Source organism: Urocitellus parryii, chromosome 4 (genome assembly GCF_045843805.1).
Source record: "Urocitellus parryii isolate mUroPar1 chromosome 4, mUroPar1.hap1, whole genome shotgun sequence".
Classification (NCBI taxonomy): domain Eukaryota; kingdom Metazoa; phylum Chordata; class Mammalia; order Rodentia; family Sciuridae; genus Urocitellus; species Urocitellus parryii.
The window spans coordinates 165,325,960-165,342,119 of NC_135534.1; the positions used below are offsets into that span (position 1 = coordinate 165,325,960).

The following is a 16,160-nucleotide window of genomic DNA, read 5'->3' on the forward strand; positions in this document are numbered from 1 at the left end:
TTAGATTCGATTAATTAGTCCATGCTACTTAACTATCTTAATGTTACTTCTTCCACTGCCAAGATAGAAATTAAGAAAGAAGAAATTTAGTTAACAATTGAGACTTTAGACTGAATATTCAGAAACAAATATCTAAAGATTATAGTTATAAAATTTGATCGTTATCAAATGACTGTCTCTAGTCAGATTTTAAATTTTACAACTAAGACATAATCACTTTTCAGTCTTGAATGCTATTCCAACACCCTTGATCTTACTATTCTTTAACTTATCCCTATGTTTGCATTCTGTCTCAAGGAAAAGAGAGTAAAATAAAGTAAAGCAAATTTATCGAAAACTACAAATTAAATGACCAGGAACTAAGATACATTTTTACAATTCCCAAGGGAAGTTTGTTTGAATGCACAGTCTATTGCCTAATGAAGGTTTTCCTGCAAAGACTTTCTGTATCATCTTCTGAGGCCTGATGACATCTTGGCCAGGTCTTTCCCCTGTCCCAACCTCCACCATGTTTTCACTTATAGCCTCTCAAGAGACATCCCATTCTACTCCTTGAAGCATATACAAATATCTTTAAGGCTGCAAGAACAGAAAACTCACCGATTTTTAAACAATTTCACTTATGATTCTGCATCAACTACTTGTTAGAAATAAACATGCAAAAATAGAAGTAAAATCAGACTTAAAATCTCTTGAATGAGAAGTGAGGACTGTTAAAAAAAAAATGCACAATGACGTAACGTAGATCCCTAAACCCAAGGGACACCAAAAAATGTAATGTCTCTAAACATAAACATCCCCACGAGGTTGAGCACCAAAGAGCTTTAATTAAATGATGACTAAGTCGGCAGAAGAAATAAATAATGAAGGTCATTCATAGGCAAGATTGTTTTTCCAGACACGTGGCTCATATCAGCTGCAGTAAGCAATGGACTCCACCAAATATTTCCTCTGAAAACTAAAAGCTAAAAGTGAATCACCCAGAAAGATCTGGTATGTCTGAGAAAAGCCACCGTTGCTGGTCCTCTCAACCCTCCCTCAGGTTGTTCTGAAACCGAGGAACAAGAAGCAATCAAATGGAAGAGAAGATGCAGAGGTTTCTTGAGAGGGGCTATCAGTATTGTCATTGTCTTCTAGTTTTGCATAGTTATATCAGAATTTTGGTTTCCTCCAACACTGACAATGCTAAGCAGATCTGAGCCAACTATATAAAGTCACCAACAAGTAACTTTATAAAATACACATACATACACAACTATTGAGACAAACTCCTTCACCATAGCAATGGTGAGTGCAAAACAGGGACTTTTAAGCAATTGCAAAAGTTACTTTCTTACACATGAAAGTAGGATCAACAACAACAAATAAGAAGCTGTCCTTTTGGGTGTGTTCAGTAAGCTGACACAGAAAGAAATATAAAATCACACAAAAATTATTTCACTGGAGTCTAAATTATAAGTAATGCAAATCGACTCTAGGAAACTAGCAAAAAAGAATTTGTTTCAAGAGACGCAGAAGATTTTCAGAAGGACGGGCTTTAAGCCAGGCTCCTCAGAATTAAGAGGCAGGAAGTAAAACCACTACTTCCAAAGACAGATTAGGTCTCCGTCACCCCTTACCCTTCAGTCACTTCCTTAAGTGCCCAGGAAATGCCCAATTGACTTTTTCAGTCCTCTGCTGGCTCCTTGACTATACTACAGCAGGGATGGAAGGAACTGCCCATTGGCTTCTGGCATTATCTTCTCACCAGCTGTATACTAGAAGAGACAATTCATATATGGAAAGGGCCTAATAAAATGAAAGGATGAGACAATTTTCTCTTGAATACATGGAAGACCTTCAAATCTTTCCATACAAACCACTAAGAAAAACACCTCCCATTTTGTTTGAATAAAGGATTATACTGAATATTAATGACCAACTCATAAGCCAGTCTATACTGCTTCTATACCATAGCTCCAACACAGGGCAAATATCAGTTTAGAACATTCTGCACTCCTGCTCCACAAATGTCCAACTCGGTCCATTTCTGGCTCACCCTAACCAGCAGGAACCATCACAAAAAGTGACGTTACCAGAACATTTCATGACTCAGGCTCTCTTCAATGGCTACCATTTGAATCAGGAACACAACACTGGCTGATGATCTCCAGACACCTAAAAGCCTTAGACCCAGGCTGCCAAACAATCAAGCTGAAGTCATCTTCACCCATCTTCCCAACATCTTACAGTTTCAGAGGTAGTAGACCCCAGGAATGAATACAGGTAGAAACTGTATGAATACAGGTACTAAGCAGGCAGTGGAAGAGAAGTTTACATGAAATTGAATTAAGGACTAAACCATGGGGCTAGGGTCATAGCTCAATTGTAGAGTACATACTTTCCAAGAAAGGTCCTGGGTTCAATCTCAGCACAAACAAAAATAATTAAGAAATCTTAACCATGAGGAGCATTATCCTTTTTTATTAAATTCCCACAAAAAGGAAGTCTTTCTGTTAAGTCCCAACACGTGCAACTGCTTTTCAGTCGTCAATCATCAACATTTGAAAATAAATACAGTCACTAAGAGTGGAATGATGCTCCTGCAGGCAGCAAGCATTTGGCTGATGCTAACAGAGAAGGCAGAAGGCCAGTACAAGAGACCTATGATTAAAAAGGCTACTAAGCTCAGTAACACAAACGGAAATGATGCAAAGGCAGAAACAGGCCACAGACCACCTACCTCTAAATTAAATGTACTTTAACATCGCCTCCCAAACATGCTTCAGAAGACCCTTAACTCTTAAATTACAAATTGCTCTTGTCATCGGAAAAAAAAGAACGGCTCCACCCCGAGTGTTTGGTTGGTTGATATTTTGGTGGGAGGTTTTTTTGGTTTATTGCTTGAAGAATGAGTGGAATGAGTATGAGGGAAAGGACAGAAATTAGAAAAACTAAACCACAGAAGGGAGTCCCTACTTTCCTTTGTCTCCTCCAACTGAGGAATGGCCTTCTGCCAAGATTTTCATCAGGTTTTCAGCAAAAAAAGGATCATGAGAGTAAAGAGAAGGGAGTGTGGGGATGTGGCTACTGTGTCCTGTGTCCCCAAATCCCACACAAGGTTCATTCCTGAAATGCTCTAACTCTCTGGGGAAAATATGAAGCAGAAAACATGTAGAGACTGATGCGGAGCAACACTTAAGTTCTTCTTTCTGAATTGCCATGTGCACGTCACCGTCTCTTCCTCCAGGTGGCCTTCCATAGATGGTGAGTGAGAGATTAGAGGCAAATTCCACTTGATTAAGACAAGTCTAAGCCCAGCTGAAGAACTGCAAAAGGGGAAGAAGGAGACCCTGCAAGTAATCAACAAACTGATCATATACTGTACAAATTCAGAATTTTAATTAGGTGTTTCTTCTATTGGAAAAGTTGCAAGATGTAAGTTTGAATACAAAGAAGCTATTTATTTCAGGGGTAGGAGTTGGTTCCTTAAGCCAAATAGAAAGGGAAATAAAATACACAGAAGATTCTATAGCCCCAGGCAAAAAATTATCATCTACCTAAAACAATCACTATAATTTACCTGTAAATACTCTAGCATGACCAATAGCATAAGAATTCACTTATGTGAGGTACCTAAAATAGGCAAATTTATAGAACTAGAAAGCAAAAAGGTGGACAAGGTAGAGAGGTGGGATGTTATTATTTAGTGGGTACAGAGATGTCCGTTTGGAATGATGCAGTTTCTGGAAACAGATAATGGTGATGGTTGCAAAACACCATAAATGTTCTTCATTCCACTGAACTGTATGTTTAAAATGGTTAAAATAACACATTTATGGAATGTATATTTTATTACAATAAAGTTTAAAATGTGTTATAGATCAGTGTGATGTTATGTAGGCACAAGTTGTGTAAACCTTAATTCTAGGGGTGTCCATGTAAAGTTCTGTTATTAACATAGTCCAGAAGTAGTTTAACTAGCATAAAACAAGTGTAAACCTATTTAATATCCAAAAGTATAAACCTAAATACTCTCCACATTTAAATCAACAACCAATCCTCTACTAATCTGAATAATGAGTGTCAAAATGAGTTTTGTTCTATAATCCAGTTTTTGCTAATTAGTGCAATTAGTGTTAGAACTGGGCTCTTACTGGTAAAATTAAAAGTACTCAAGATACGTAGAGGGGCTAAATTAGATACACCACCCACCCGTCTGTAAATGGGGCACAAGAACCCAAAAATGACTTAATCCAAGATGGTCCATCTTGTGGATAGAATCTGTAAGTATTAAAAGGAACCAGGTTCTGGACTTTGTTTAAAGGGATTTCTTATTTGCATAATGCAAACTTAGAATACAGGATTTCATCTTTGGGATATTATCAAACTCAAGTGTAAATTTCATTTAAGGTTCTCCAATGCACGAGAGAGAGAGAGAGACAGAGAGAGAGAGACAGAGAGAGAGAGAGAGAGAGAGAGAGAATGAGAATATGAATATGAGACACACAAAGACAGCAACTGGGACTTTATCAAGCTCACAGAATAGCTGATGAATCACTTTGGGGCTACCTGTTAATATCAGTATCTGTGGAAGAACTTGGCTTGAGACCTGCTTTTATCATAGCCTGAAGAGAAGCTAAGCCCGCTCCTTTCTCATTGGTGCTTATCATTACCTACCCAAAACCACTTAGAAGCTATACACCTTGAGCTAACTTAAGTCCACTGCAGTATCTCAGCCCTCACTAAGAGGGGAGAGACGAAAGCTGTAGATTCTTAGACACCCTCCCAGTGTTGATGGATATATACAAATACACTATTTTCTGTAGCACTCAGTGAACTAGAGTCTCAACTACACAAAAGCTAAGCCCAGAAAATTCCACATCTGATTTTAAATAATATAACAGGTTCATCTTAGAAGAATCTCCAATGTGGAAATGAGGGTATAATACATTGAGCATTTTCATGTTTTGCCAAGGTGTCCAACTTTCAGCACTTAAACAAAATCTGTTGATATAAACTGTAATAATAAATCAATATTGCCAATTCTGTATTTTAATCTTATTGTAACATGAATGGAATTGCTCCTGAAATAATGGCCTAGAAATACTAAGACTGTAAAGATTTAAGAACAAACCTAGTTTATTGTCTTGAGATTAAGATGTTAAATCCCAAATCATTTTGCTTGAGAAGATAATTGCTGGCTCTACCCTCCATGGCAGAATCACTTGGCACTGTGTGTAAGGAGATCTAACTCAATACTCAGGTTCACAAAACAAGAGTCACATAACTTCAAAGTAAGACTTGAGATATCATTTAGGATACCTACTTTATTTTATGCACAAGAGAAGTCAACTGGCTTCACACATCATAATCAGCCCTTTAGGCACCTTTTAAAGTAAACTAAGAGCAAACTACAATTCATTTTGATGGTATAAAAAACGTTCTGGCAGACTGATTCTAGGACCAGGAAGGAGGAGTCAGAATACACTACCTAGAAAGCCATCAAGACTAGATTGAAATCACCATACTGTGAAAAAATACAGCAGCTATTCCTGTGATCTCGAAAAAAATGCAACAATTGTAGCTTACCTATTCACATGCATTGGTTCCCTCCCTGAAACTTTAAGGTGAATCTTTCTCAAGATAAAAGTTCAAGGTCAAATAGATTATAAAGAATAGAGGGCATCACCTCATCTCCTCTACAAGGTAATAAACAATCAAGTCCCTCTTCCCACACCAAGAAATGCAGATTTCAGATGAGCTGGAGGAAGGGGGTGGATATAGGACTTGTAAGCTATATACAATCTCCCTTCAAAATCCAAGCATTATGTAGAAAACAGTTCCAACAAAAAGTACAATGATGAGAAAAGAACTCATTAACAGCTAAAAATAAACTCTAATTCACAATATGCATAAGGGTTTAACAAAAAGGGAAAACAAGATGTAAAATTGCATCTGCTAAGTTAACCATGCCCTCATGAAAATCGCCCCTCCACCCCACACAAAATGAAATCTGTAAAATCTGTGATGACTGAATGAAGCAATGCTTTCCATGTTTTTGATGAATATTTCAACGAAGAAGAAAACAAAGATAGGAAAAAAAAAATGCTATTGCTATGTCCTCTAATCTGCTAACACTGCAGGAATACTGGGCTTCTGAACTGGGTACTCAAGCACACAGTCCTATTAGAACATTTTATGTGATGAAATCAGAATATTTACTAATAGCATATGCAACTTATTTTAAAGGGATATACATCTTAAGGAAGAAAATGTCAATAAAAGTAAAACTTAGCCAGTTTGTCTAACCAATATTTTATGGCTAAATTTAACAACCTGTTCAACTTCCAGGCCAGTTAACAGCCCATTGGGGAAGGTTGGCTGATAGTACCTTCATGTTTTAAGTCAAGCAAATTCATTCTGAGTAACATGCACACAATACCACACAGAGCAATAGCTCCACACTTTTGTACTCTTGTTCAGAAAGGCTGGTGGTGAATCATCTGTCATTTTTCTGGGTTCCCACGTCTTGTCTTTTACTCCTATTCCTGTTTTGTCCCACCCTAGAAAACCAAGTATAGAGGCTAAATCACCTAGAAAGCTGAGGACAGAAAATTAACTCTGCATTCTTCCCACTTCATGAAGAACTAAGAATTCTAGGATGATAGATCTAGCTGAAGATGTCTTTCCAAAAACTGCTTTACTCAAGGAAAAAAAAAAAAAATCTGTAACTGTCATGTGACTTTATAAAAATTAACTGGTAAGAATAGAACAAGATCAAGTAAGTACCTTCTGTGTTCCCTATTCTATGGAACAAACTGAAGCTTGGAGTCTAACAGCTCACATTAAGCCCACAACACAAGTATGGCCAGGTTGAACTTAAATGCAAGCATAACAATGTTCTTTTTTCATGCTAAAGTCTCTAAAACCAGTGCTCCAGAGACCAGCTCTCCAGCTGCAGAGGAAGCGATGAACTTTCTATTTTAACCCTACCTAGCACGGGGAGGATTCAGGCAAACCTTATTACCACTGCATCACGCCCACCTCACAGGATAGTAAGGAACTCAATACACTTAACATACCACCATCTTGCAATTTTCTTTCATTGAAGGAGGCATAAAGTATAAAGCAGAAACCTTTATTCTAATTTAGAATACAGAATGATCACCCCTCAATTAGCTAAAGATAAAGATGATGTATGTCATAGGATATTACTCAGGAGTTAGATTCCCAAAAGGTACTTTTAACTGAAGAACTGTGTTTTTCACAATACTTGGAAGAGCTTACAATGCTAGTTTGCTGCTTACTGCCTGCAAAAAATATTTGATTATAGATGCTGTCACCAATAAAAGGGGCCTCCAATGGTGCCAAAAAAGAAGGGAGAAAAAAGATCAGGAGTAAAACATGCTCATTAAGCCACTGTATAGACCTGACAAATCAAATGACACAAGTAAAATGTCAGGAAATATTTGTTAAAGTTGACCTTTTTAGTTGGAAAGGTACGCTGAGGGTTTCCACAGTTTTCAAAATTCAGTAGCAGCAGTGTACTTAGCTGAAAGTCAATTAACTTAAAAACAAGCTCCAAAGAAGTTGGCAAATTCTGAAGCACAGCTTTAGCTTCAATGATCAACTATTCTGTTCAGGAATATTCAAAGGAAATTTTCCAATACGTACTAAATACAAATGTTCCGCTCTGTTCAGGATTTAGACAGAAAGAACAAAGGGTAGTGCTAAGATAAATGGAAGAAATAGGATAGTATAAAAATAACTAAAACCATCAAAAGAAAAATGGGTTGATTTGGTACGACATTATGAAATTGGGGGGAAAGGCAATTTCATACCTGAGAAAAAAACAGGATTTTAGCATTCTCTAGATTATAAAAGAATTCAGAAGTGGTGTATCAGAATTTTTTTTTAATCTTCTCTCATTTTGGTTTGTCTCTCTTCCACACTTACAACCATTACTATGACAGCCACTACATAAATAGAGAATGCTGTTTATTCTGTACCACTATTCTTCAAGCACACAGTCCTACTGGAACATTTTATGTGATAAAATCAGAATAGTTACTAATAGCATATGCAATTTGTTTTGAAGGGATATAAATTCTTCTAATGCAGAGGTAAACAAGACAACCCTCAAAACAAAGGTCTGGAATAAGCAAACGTGCACTCACACCTTACTAACTTATGAGTGCGAATCCTTGCAAGAGAACTGTAATTTCATTTTGTATAAATTGAAATACATGAACAAAATTTGTGTTTTATAACAAACTTCCAAAGGAATAAAGTTAAACTAAACTAAAAAGATTATGTGCCTAAACTCCCGGTAAGACAGTCTTTCTACAAGTCCCAGGGACAAGCACCAAGAATGCATAAAATTACAACTCCTAAAATTCATTTACTTCATAAGTTCAAGCTTATATTCCAATAAATACTCTTTAAAAGCTATTGGATAACTGCATAGTTGTGAGTTGTAAATATAATATTGAATTTTTGTTCAGAGGAACTATAAACACAAAGATGAACACCTGGGCTATATAAGGGAAATAAAACTTCAGACTATTTACCCATTAATGGGAATAGCACTATTTTAAACTTTTCTGTATCCTTTCAATAAACATTTTCTCTTCCCAGCAACTAGCCATTAAATGTCTTACCACCATAGGATACCCAAGGAAGTAGCTTTTCTGTATAAGTCTGCTAGCTGGGAGTTAACTTACTTCATGGTGAAACCCAGAATATGCCATCCTAAGAAATTCCACTTTGGCTTTAAGTATTATTTTAAGCTGATGGCAAATGAGAATCAACAGAAGCAAGAATTCTCTGCCTTTCCCCCTTTTGCCCTAAAGAACAAATACCCACATGAAGGTGTCCCCTTATTCATACTGATAAGAGTCATTTCTCCTCTTATCATTAGAGACAGAGTAGACCCAGATAAGTCTGCATAAACAATCCATGGTAAAAATAATTCTTCCTTTGGTAATTGTCTCCATGTATTTTCTAGTCACTCACCCACAATCTATCATCCTTTAAAACCCAAACCTTTCCTTTGTTAAAATGTTATAGAAGCCCCTAAGTCTAACTGCCTATTTATATTTCACTTATTTCTATAAACTCTGGAGCCTGTGAAATACTAATAAATGTCATGTGTCTTTTCTCTAATTAATCCGTCTTTTGTTACGTTTAGTATCTGAGGACCTACAAATTAATCCAACAGTAGAAGTCTTCCTCTGACAAGAACGAACTGTATTTGATTTCTTAAATTTTATAAATTCTAGTTTCATTATCCTATAATTGATCAAAATAATAAATAACACTGAATATTGTTACATAAAAATAACCAAGTTCAGCTGAAAAACAACCTTGAAGAATAAATTCAAAAGGTATTTTTCCAAAACTTCGTAAAACAACTCCTATAGTGGTAACATAGAATTTTTAAATGACTGACTATGACCTTTGGAAAAGAAAAAGATAAAATGGGAGATAATTAGACCTAAAGATATATTGATAAACAAAAAGCTTTTCTGGTACCTTTTATCTGTTAGAGATGTTTCAAACTTCCCTCAGGGATTCCACAAACTCAGTACACATTTCTTTTTATACAAATTTAGCCAATAAAATCTGAAAATGAATTCAAACATACTGTATTCCAGTTAACACATCTGGAGTCTCCAAAGCATTTACCCTTGGCCACCCAAGTTACCTGTTTCCTACAAACCCAGGAACACAAGCCTTTCCATCATCTTTCTGATTAAATAGCAAACACTGCAGAATAAGGTGTTTATTAAGTTACCACCCACCCACTCGCCCAACCACCCTGCTGTTTTCAACTACTTGTCTGTGAGACTCAGGTATCTTGATCTCCTCTGGACCTATCCTAACAGAATCGCTTAAGATTGTAACTGACATACAGAACCATATTTTCAAATTAATGGTCATCAAAACAGCCTGTGTTCACTGTGATTGACTGACTTCATCACAGCAAATAAATGCTATTAAATTTGAAGGTATCCATTAGACTAATAAGAATACCACTTATCTGTTTAAACCCCAAGGAGCTAAGACTGTCTTTATTTTTTTTAAAAAAAGGGGGGATCCTATGCCACTAAAATAACATTTCAAAATCAGTATTCCACAGAATAAACAAGATCAAAACTAGCTTTAAAGTTCTCCGAAGGGCTGGGGTTGTGACTCAGCTGTAGAACGCTCACCTAGCACATTCGAGGCCCTGGGTTCGATCCTCAGCACCACATAAAAATAAATAAAATCAAGGTATAAAAAAAATTTCTCAGAAAACTAATAACCCTTATATAAAAAATATTTCACTATACCAACGCTTAATAGTAGAAAAAGAGGCCTGGGTTACCTACAAGGCACCACCGGTTTAGAGGTAGTTGACATCTACAGAGTCTCCTTGGGTCCCTATAGTTTACATTGTTTGTCTACTTTGCATTTTATTTTTCCTTCTTGTGTGAAAGCTTCTAGATGGAAGCTAATGGGGTCGGCACAAGTCCCACCTCAAACAATTCATGTTGTAAAAGTGAAGCATCACACCAGGATAAAACAAGCAATGCTCATTATCTAAAGCCTCTATAATTGTCTAGCTCTTCTTTCAGAAGAAAAGTAACCATTAGAGAATGATCCATCCCGGAGTTCCAAAACACTAACTACACAGACGTACACACTCAGGGAAAGGCAGGTAGTCAGTAAAGACACAGCCTCAGAACTTTCACATTCAACATCTCTAGTCCCGATCCCCAAGAATGAACTCATCAGAGACCAATGCTGAGGAGAGACCAGCACCTGAATGCCTGTCACAGAATTAGGCACTGCAGAGACAGCACCTCTCCCACTTGCCCCAAGGGGACTTCCAGAGACACCAGCAATGCCCAAAATGGATGGGCTTTGAAATCACCTGGGAACTCTGAGAGCAAGGTCCAAAGGCATCCCAATTTTTTTTTTTTTTAATTCCCTTAGGTAAAGATTGTGCTGATGGATTCAGGAGACAGTGCGCTAAAACATCTTAATTCAAAACCACAGATAATGTTTCTAACAAAAGCATGGATGTTCTTGTTCATTCTATGTATCCTTCAATCCTTTCCCTCATGAATCTTCTTCCTTTCAAAAAAAATAGGCCCACAAAATCCCCTCCTCTTGTTGGATGTGTCACTGTATCTTCATGGTTATGCTTAACTTTAAAATCAGTTCATGCCTCCAACAATAGGCTAAGAAGAAAATGTGAATAGAGAATCTTAAGACAATATTCTGAACACTTCTCTATGCTATGTAATAGCTGTGTAGCCTTGAACCAGTCATTTCACAAACCTGGGTCTCTCATCACTTGTTTGCTGTTAAGAGGTAAAAGGGTTGGCTAAGGTCACCTACAGGGCTTTTTGGCTCTACTCATTCCTTACAACAGAAAGTTCATTTCACTCCTCTAGAATGCAGCATCAGCAGGTGTCAACAACTTGAAAGTGATTTAAGAACTCTTAAGTATGGACCAACACCAGCTAAGCTGTGCAAGCAACAGTGGCTTCTTGTGATGAATGCCTATAGAGAGGAAACAGGCTGAGGCATAAAGCTGGGCACCAGCCCAAAGAGAGGGCCTGACAAACAGCACAATAAATAGAATATAGGCTAGAGAGAAGGTTATTGTATTTGCTTCTGAAGAGATTTCCTAATCTACCACCCCAATCCTCATTCTATCAAAATAGTGACAATTTGCTAACACTGACAATTATTAGCTCTCTTCTTGAACTTAGGAAAGAGGCAGGCACACACATTCCTAACTAGGTATTTTTGTATCTGGGATATAGTTTTCTAATTCATCATTAAATTAGGTTTAAGAAAAGTGAAAGGAAGAATTTCAAATCACCTTCCTAATGAGTGATTCAAGTTTTCATATAACCCAGATAATTACCTACCGTTCAAGCTGCTATAATATCAAAATACAGAAGTCTGACCCAGCTGCTCCCTAGGAGTTGAATAATTAGAGAGGAAACCAAGAATCCTGACCTGTCTCTAAAATATGTACTGAGAAACTACACAATATGGCCAATTCCAAACTCAATAGGGCAGGGTTCACATTCCCACAAATTCCCTCGAAATCTTCCTAAAGGTGTTAATAGTAAGTCTTAGAAACATATGCCTACTTTGCAACATAAAACCACTCAGAACTCAGTTTTTTATATGTACCATCTAACAGACTATTTTGTCCAATACAAACATTTATTTAAAAGTTCAGAATTTAAAAAAAAACAATTCTAAGGCAATTTTTGCTTAAACCTAAATGAGTCAGACCCTTTTGAAAGCCATTTTCACTCATACTACAAATAAGATGTCAGTAAACTAAATAAAAACAGGATTACAGAAGTAGAGGTATGCAGTACTCAGCTGTAGCTTCTCAGTTTTCAAACTTATACTTCATTATCACTTCATTCATTTTATGAATATGCTAGCATTTATTGATGTGATCAGGTTAGGGAAGAATTTCAGATTAAACTGTCTGATAACTACAATAACTTCAAAAGCTTTTATAGCCAACATGTTCAGTGGAAATTTAGTGTTGGGGGACACCACCCACCCCTGTCAAATAAATTCTGTAATAAAATAAGGCTGAGTAACTAAATTGAATGGGTTTTATTTACTGCACTTTATAGTGTCTTTATAGTTCTTAATATGCTAATTATCTGCAGCATGGACAGAGAACTATTGCATTTCTCAGATTTTTCAGTGGGATACTTATTTTGAGGAATAATTATGATTATCTCCTGAAGCTTAAAAAACATCCTGCAACTAGGTTATCAGGTATTTTAAGAAACTGTATCACAGTGGGGAAATCCATTACCTCCGTCTCACTGAAAAGGTAAAGAGGAGAGGACAAGGGGTGCAGCAAATGGACAACAAATAATAACAGAGTTTTTCCAATATCCAGCTGGGATATCAGATATTTTTATTTTTACTATTGATTGATTGATTGATTGATTGGTATTTGGGTTTAAACCAAGGGGTGCTTAATGTGAGCTATACATATTTAGCCCTTTTTAAATTTTTTTTTTGAGACAGTCTTACCAAGTCACTGAGGCTGGCCTTGAACTGGAACTACAGGAGTGCACCACCGGACCTGGCTTTCATGCATTTCTATTACCACTGTTCACTACACTGAAGCTGGAGAGGCAAGGGTGTAAAGATGCAGAAGTCAAATTTACTCTATTATGTCATATAACTAGTAAAAGGTTTGTGGAAGAATAGGATAATTCAAGTCTGATCAGAGATAAGATTTGAAAATCTATAAAATGTTTCCCATAGCAATTGCTTAATACAAAGATGTAATACTTAATATTTTCATTTACCATTCCTTGTCTCATAACAAAGAAATGTGATTTTATGCATTTAAGCATTTTTTAAAAATATTTATTTTTTAGTTGTAGTTGGACACAATACCTGTATTTCATTTATTTGCCATTTTTATGTGGTGCTATGGATCAAACCCAGGGCCTCGCACGTACTAGGTGAGCGCTCTACCACTGAACCACAACCCCAGGCCCCATTTAAGCATTTTTAAAGGTATATGTGGCTATTAAAACAAACCACATAATTTATATCACAGTCTTCATGCCATTTATCACATTTTATCATTTATGTCAAAGAGGTTAGCAAATGCACATGAAAATAATATTGTTTGCTAAGAACAAAATTAAAAAGAAATTCACAGAGATATGAAGGAGAGCCTTTTGTTCACCTTTTCCAACTTTTCAAAAACTGTTTCTTTATAAATTTCATATGCTGCTCAGTCTCATTTTGGAAAAGAAACTGAAAAATCTCATCCATCTGATTATCAGTAGTCAATAATATAAAAGAACTTTCCTGATAATATGAATGCAAACTTTAAAGCAATATAATTGGTTAAAAATATAATGATTTGGTATGGAATGATAAATATCAGCTTTTGTTTGACTCTATAAATAAATTCCCTCTGTGAACTTTAATCTTTGGCTCAAGGAAACAAGATTGTGAGGCCAATCAAGTCCTGGTGCTAAATCTAGGAACTCCCATGGAGAGAATGATCCCCGAGGTCTTGATGACAGAACAGCCAAAAGTATTCTCTCAGAAGAAATCCAAACTGACCTGAGAAATAACCTAGTGTGACCCCTTTTCTGCATTCTACCTCACTTTACCAAGAGAACCCTGAGGCTAAGAGCTGATTTGTCCAAGGTCTCACGACTAATTAGAAGTTCATACGACTGGTCTCATTCTTAACACTACACTCAGTATCCTTTACTGACTTCAAATATTTAGTTTGGTATTTTGGGCTTATAAGGTATGCAATGCAACTGAATATATATTAGCACTCAAATTTAACAACATAAAATATGCAAGAGGCCTATGTATGCTTCATACAATCTTAATGTTTGCAATCAACTAGGGATGTGTGTGTGTGTGTGTGTGGATGTATATGTGGATACTGCACTTCAAAATTCTCATGCTTTGAAAGGAAACTTAAAACTCTAAAGTTTCACTATTCTAACAATAAGTAACAAAGTCTAGATGTGAATAACAGCAGTGCTGAATGATTTCCAAATAGCATACTTGTTATACTCTCATATCCTGAAACATAACGCTTTCAACATGAATTATCTATATAAAACTGCATACCTGTTATTTTGTCTCTTACAAGCTTACAGGACTCTATTTCACCAATGCTCCCAAAAAGACTCTTTAGCTCCTCCTGTGTCATGTTCTGAGGAAGGTAGTTGACTATTAGGTTGGTCTTGCTGTCCTCTGTGTTCCCAGAGTCAACTGGTGACGAGCAGTTGTTGTTTATGGTGGATGGACCATTGGCTGTGTTATTGCAAGTTGGCCCATTAGACAGTTGTGTTTCCATGGCAGCAATTACCTGCTAAAAACAGAGAAAACAAGAAATGTCAGAATTCATATTTCACAACCTATTAGAGATTCCATCCAAGAGTTTAAACACTTGTCACTAAACACAAGTTATTCTGCTGAAATTACAACAAAACTTCAACAAAAAGGGCAACACCTACGCTAATTTTTACTTCATATTAAGTTATTCAATTAAATATTGCAATTACATTTTCACATACATATTCCATACATGCACATGAGCACAACTTAAATCTTGTGAATTTTCTAGCATCACATTCTGGCTCTACTCACATAGCCTCACTCACCTGCAGTGTCCAGAGTACCAGAGGGCAAAGAATTGAGCCCTGGCTAAAAATCATACTAGAAAATTAAAGTGCTTAACATGCTACCAAAACAAACCAAAAAAATGACCTACTAAACCTGAAGAGGATTTTTAGTTAGCCTAAGAAGTTCAATATTCTAAAACTGACAGACATCCATTAACTTAAAAATCAAGGAGCAAGAGTACTGTAAAAAATATAAATTTGTCAACATGTACTGTTTTGGTTACATATTGAAAATGTTTTTCATATTTGATTGATAATATCTTATACCTCACCATTGATAGGAAATAAGAAAAATGTTATATGTTAGGGAATGAAAAGGATTTATAGGGTAACTTAAAAGTGAAGCTGTATTTTGTCTACCTTGTAGAATGTAATAGGCTATTCTTGTCAATCTTGGCAGTTAAAGATCACCAACAAGGGAACTGAACTATAGTATTGAAATAAAAATCCCCAAACAATTCAGTATGATATTTTTCCTTGACTGAGGAAAAAAAATATCCAGTCCACCAAAACAACAATGTAAATAAATCAACTTTTGCAAACAGACCAGCCCAAGGAATTTTCATTTTAAGGTATCTATAAACTCCAAATACCAGGTAAGTGACAGAATTGGGGGAAATGGCCTCAAAAATATTCAAGCTACTCTACAAAAATCACTTTTTAAGCAAATGTGGATCTAGTCCCCTAAAAACCAATCCTATTATTCTTTGAACAAGAATCACAAACCATAGCCCCAAGTTTTCCAAAAGCATTTTCCAATAGTTACCTAACTTTGGACAGCCAAGACTGTGGGGGAACCCAAAAATCAAAGCATCACTGAAAGGATTATCCTTTGCATTTCATTCAAAGCACCACTCATTTCCACAAAGAACAACAGCTCAATGTGACAACTCTAAATTGATGGGATGCTAATTTTAGGGAATTTTTAAAATAGAAAAGGCAAAGAATCTGAGGTAAAGAAAA

General features: G+C 36.2%; 1 protein-coding gene across 9 annotated transcripts in view; it reads right to left on the reverse strand.

Annotated features, from left to right (window-relative positions):
* Elavl2 (ELAV like RNA binding protein 2) overlaps positions 1 to 16,160 on the reverse strand; it is a 71,360-nt gene that overhangs the window by 50,468 nt on the left and 4,732 nt on the right. For 5 of the 9 annotated variants that reach the window (XM_026398536.1, XM_077797883.1, XM_077797882.1 and 2 more), the window contains exon 2: positions 14,641 to 14,881. In XM_026398536.1, the coding sequence (XP_026254321.1) occupies positions 14,641 to 14,869 (229 nt within the window). In that variant the 5' untranslated portion in view covers positions 14,870 to 14,881. Of the gene's footprint in view, positions 1 to 14,640; positions 14,885 to 16,160 lie in introns of all 9 variants that reach the window. The other 4 variants (XM_026398517.2, XM_026398515.2, XM_026398510.2 and 1 more) reach the window with 1 other exon arrangement.